At 38.3% G+C, this 4,207-nt stretch overlaps 1 protein-coding gene across 1 annotated transcript in view; it reads left to right on the top strand.

Annotated features, from left to right (window-relative positions):
* GALNT1 (polypeptide N-acetylgalactosaminyltransferase 1) overlaps window positions 1-4,207 on the top strand; it is a 78,241-nt gene that overhangs the window by 55,507 nt on the left and 18,527 nt on the right. Inside the window, 2 exon segments of the mRNA XM_023510167.1 lie at window positions 2,035-2,152; window positions 4,164-4,207. The exon segment at window positions 4,164-4,207 is cut by the window's right edge and continues 16 nt beyond it. Coding sequence (XP_023365935.1) covers window positions 2,035-2,152; window positions 4,164-4,207 — 162 coding nt within the window.

The following is a 4,207-nucleotide window of genomic DNA, read 5'->3' as shown; positions in this document are numbered from 1 at the left end:
TTTTTTTTTTTTAGGAAGTAATAAATATCTTCATGGTGTTCAGAACATGAATTTGGGACCTTTGGGCTTGCTGGGTCATTCTAGAATTTACCCCAGTTGTACCCCAGTTCTGCTTCTGTAGTAATGTAATTGAGTTCCTTCTGAACCAGTTTCAGCTCTCTCCTGTCTGGGGGCTTCTTGTTGTCCACTTTCTTTTGAATTCACTGCTAGTTCTGGCAGGGCTAAAGAGATTTATCAATAACTGTGTGCTCTTTTCCCTAGCCGGCATGAGTTCTTTGTAGTTCCAGATTCTCTTCCTCTATTTAGCTATTAGTTCTTTGTATTTCTTTCTCCCTCCCTCTCTCTCTTTCTTCTTCTTTTTCTTTTTTCTTTTTATCTTTTGAGGGGACAGAGTCTCAAGCTGTCACTCTGGGTAGAGTGCTGTGGCGTCATAGCTCCTAGCAACCTCTTGGGCTCAAGTGATCCTCTTGCCTCAGTTTTCCTATTTTTAGTGGAGAACAGGGTCTTGCTTTTTGCTCAGGCTTGTCTTGAACTCGTCAGCTCAAGCTATCCACCCACCTCAGCCTCCACAGTGTTAGGATTACAGGTGTGAGCCACCGCACCCAGCCTTTATTTTTATTTTTATTTATTTTTTTAGGCAGGGTCTTGCTTATTCACCTAGGCTGGAGAGGAGTGGTGTAATCATAGCTCACTGCAGCCTAGAACTCCTGGCCTCAAGCAATCCTTCTGCCTTGGCCTCCCAAAGCACTGAGATAGCAATAATTCATTTCACCATCTAAATCAAGGGTTCCTAAGTATTTCAATTATTATGGACTTCTTTTGAAAATCCGATAAAAGCTATGGGTCTTCTCTAATGAATGGGGGAACATATGTATATGTGCATATATAAAAAATTTAGCATATAGAAAACTCAGGTCGAGAAACTCCTATACTAAATGACAGGCATAATTCTGGACTTTGGCCTATTTCCTTTGACTCCATTTCTCTTTTTTTTTTTTTTTAAATCAAAGTAAGTCTGAACCTTTTTAGGTAACAGCTATTTCCTCTGGAAAGGCAAATGCTGTTTCCATCTCTCTAGAGCATGGAATGAGTACATTGTAAGGTTACAGAGGTGGCCAGTTGATCTTAAAATATGATCTTCACAGTGTTCTGGTCCCCAGAACTTAAGTTTTCTCCTGGTTTGGAGTCTATTTTTTATCTCTATACTCATCCTTCATGGAAATCAAACGGGCTGATACTTACTTATTTAAACCCTCCTCCATTATAATTTCTGAGTTTAATTTCACCTGTTTCTATACCCCTCTGCATACCTGGGCCATATTTTTATGAATTGGGCTCCTCTTTTGCAGAAAATATACCATGCTTAGTCAGGAGGCAGTGTAGTGATTTCATTCTTTATTTTGTCTCCTTTCCTGAAAAATGTTTGGTAGGTGAAGGGAAAGGGCTTCATTGTTTTCATCCTTTTTATCTTATGTCTTTATAATATTTGCCACCTTTTAATCTTTGCCAAGCTCTCAGAGACTAAATATGCCTGTAAGTGTCTTTCTCACCAAAACAACATCTTGTATTGACCACCTGTAGGGTTGTTCACAATCAAAAGGTTAAGCCTGACATGTTTAATGCTACCCTGAATCTAGTTGGTTAATATGGTCAGCCTTTACAGCTGCTTGGAACTGTGGAGTGGGTACACAGTTATATGGAGACATCTGTAAGGAACAGCTTCAATTTAAGGAGCTCGAGATGGAAGCCCAGTCAGGACCTGAGGACTGAGAAAGGTGTTAGAGTAGCTAGACATAGAACCCGGAGGACTCTGGTAGGGAGGCGTGTCCAGGCAGAAGCTGCAGCTGAGGGTCCAGCAGGCAGCATGACATCATGGGCAAGACCAGTCTGAAGACCAGATAATGGAGCGTAAGCAAACAGAACTGGAGGCCAATAAAAGTTTCTGAAAAAAAAACTACTATTCAGTAGTTATAACCAGTTATGAAACTGCTTAATTGTTAAAAGTAACGATATAATATTATGATTGAATTTCAGAACACCGACGATGGCAGGAGGCCTTTTCTCTATAGACAGAGATTACTTTCAGGAAATTGGAACGTATGATGCTGGAATGGATATTTGGGGAGGAGAAAACCTAGAAATTTCCTTTAGGGTGAGTTTCCTTTGAAAAAAATAAATCTTTTATTTAATCTCAAATGTAGATATGCTTTGATTATTCACACTATTTGTAAATAAAACATTGAATTTAATGTGAGTTTAACTTGACTTTAGAGCCTTTGGCCCATAAAATGTTTGGAGACACTATTAAGAGTTTATTAAAGGTTCAAACTATGTAAGCAAATAATTCAGTTATCTTTGGAGTCCAGTTATAAATAACTCACGTATAAGATTTCCGAGTTGTTTTTAATTTGTTATTTTCAAGGAAGTAATTTAATCTCTAAAAACATAAAATGTAGTCTGTATATGTTACTTTGGTAGTTAACTGCCAAAAACATAATTTCATATTTTATAATCCACTTTTTCCTTCTAGAGTGAAAATTATTCTCTTGTATAAAACCTAGTCACTTTACCAGCTTTATTTTTTATTTTTTTGAGACAGAATCTCAAGCTGTCACGCTGGGTAGAGTGGCATCATAGCTCACCCAACCTCAAACTCTTGGGCTCAAGCAATTCCCTTGCCTCAGCCTCCCAAGTAGCTGGGACTACAGGCGCCCACCACAGTACCCAGCTATCTCTTTGTTGCAGTTGTCATTGTTGTTTTTCAGCTGGCCCAGGCTGGGTTCGAACCCACTACCCTCGGTATATGTGGCTGGTGTCCTACTCACTGAGCTACGGGCGCCACCCAGCTTTATATTTTTTAATAAAAAGAAAAAGGCAAAGGAATTCTGAAATGGCTCTAAATTAATTTAACCCAGTCAGCTTTCTATAAATTATGTGTGTTTCATGTTCACTGAAACCAACATGTTTTTTACATGACATTGTGTATTTTTTAAAGTAATGAACTTTAGACACATAGCTTCCTATAGCGGAAACCACACTGGAGTGTGCTCTCATCTGAACCGGCATGTGCTCTAATCTGAACCGGCACGCTCATTGTGTTCCGTGTGAACTGCTTTGCTGCTTGTATTCATACAAAGAGAGGGTTGACTTGTAGGCCATCTTGGAGCTCCTGTCCAGTTCTAATATTTTATGATCGTGAGAACAGTGTTAAAAATAGGAACGCTGAATATTTAACAAAATCAAAACTTCTCAAAATGTGATTTTAACTGCAAATAGTTATGAGATTTTTAACTTAGGGAAAAACATTTATTTTGAAAGGAGTACAAGGTTTCCATTAAGTTAAGGATGTGAGCCCATACTTGTTTCTTTTACTCCCATTTTTGTTTTTATTATTCTAACAAAGAGGACAAAATGTACTTTCACTTTTCTCTCTGAAGAACTCAAGAGGGATTAAGTTTAGATTCCTGTTCTACTTCATGTACAAGCTATGACACAGCTTTGGAGAGGGGCAAACGGATTAGAATCTGGCCGGGTGTTCCATGGTCAGTTTTTTGTTTGTCTTTTTTTTTTTTAACCATGAATTACATACAGTAATTTATACATTATACACACACAAAACACGCACTTTAAATCATCTCATGAGACAGTATGTCCTTGTTAACAAGTGCTAGTTATAATCAATCAATTTGAATTTGATCCTCTTACACACATCGTGAGAAATACTGCTTTAGATCTCATGTCTTTGCCATGTTTAGCCTTTAACCTGTCTTTCTGTATTTTAATCTTCAACTTTTGGTTTGATCATAAGTGAAAATTAAAGAAACATTTGCTCCTGGGGAGCCTTTAGCTTTGTAAACTATACAGAAGGAGCTGACCGTGTGTGCCCTTGACTCTGTGAAAAGTCCAACTGTGAAACTCAGTACATGTCAACTTTTTTGAAAACTGTTAGTCTTACACATTCCTCTTTGCTGTTACTTTCAAATTTGATCCTGTAAAGGTACTTTAGAAGGTTTTTACCAGTAACTACAATATTTTCCATTTAAGTCTAAAGAAAAGGCAAACTGCTATTCAATTGAAAAGAAAAATGCCCTGGGAAGACCCGGGTGAACTTGTCCTGGCTACCCAGCTCCATCTCACGAGGTCCTCTTTGCTCTTGTTTTCAGATCTGGCAGTGTGGAGGGACTCTGGAGATTGTTACGTGCTCCCA

This window comes from Otolemur garnettii, unplaced genomic scaffold (genome assembly GCF_000181295.1).
Source record: "Otolemur garnettii isolate 467f Iridium unplaced genomic scaffold, OtoGar3 scaffold00012, whole genome shotgun sequence".
In the NCBI taxonomy this organism is placed as follows: Eukaryota; Metazoa; Chordata; class Mammalia; order Primates; family Galagidae; genus Otolemur; species Otolemur garnettii.
Note: the sequence above shows the minus strand (reverse complement) of the source record. Positions and strands in the feature narration are given on the sequence as shown.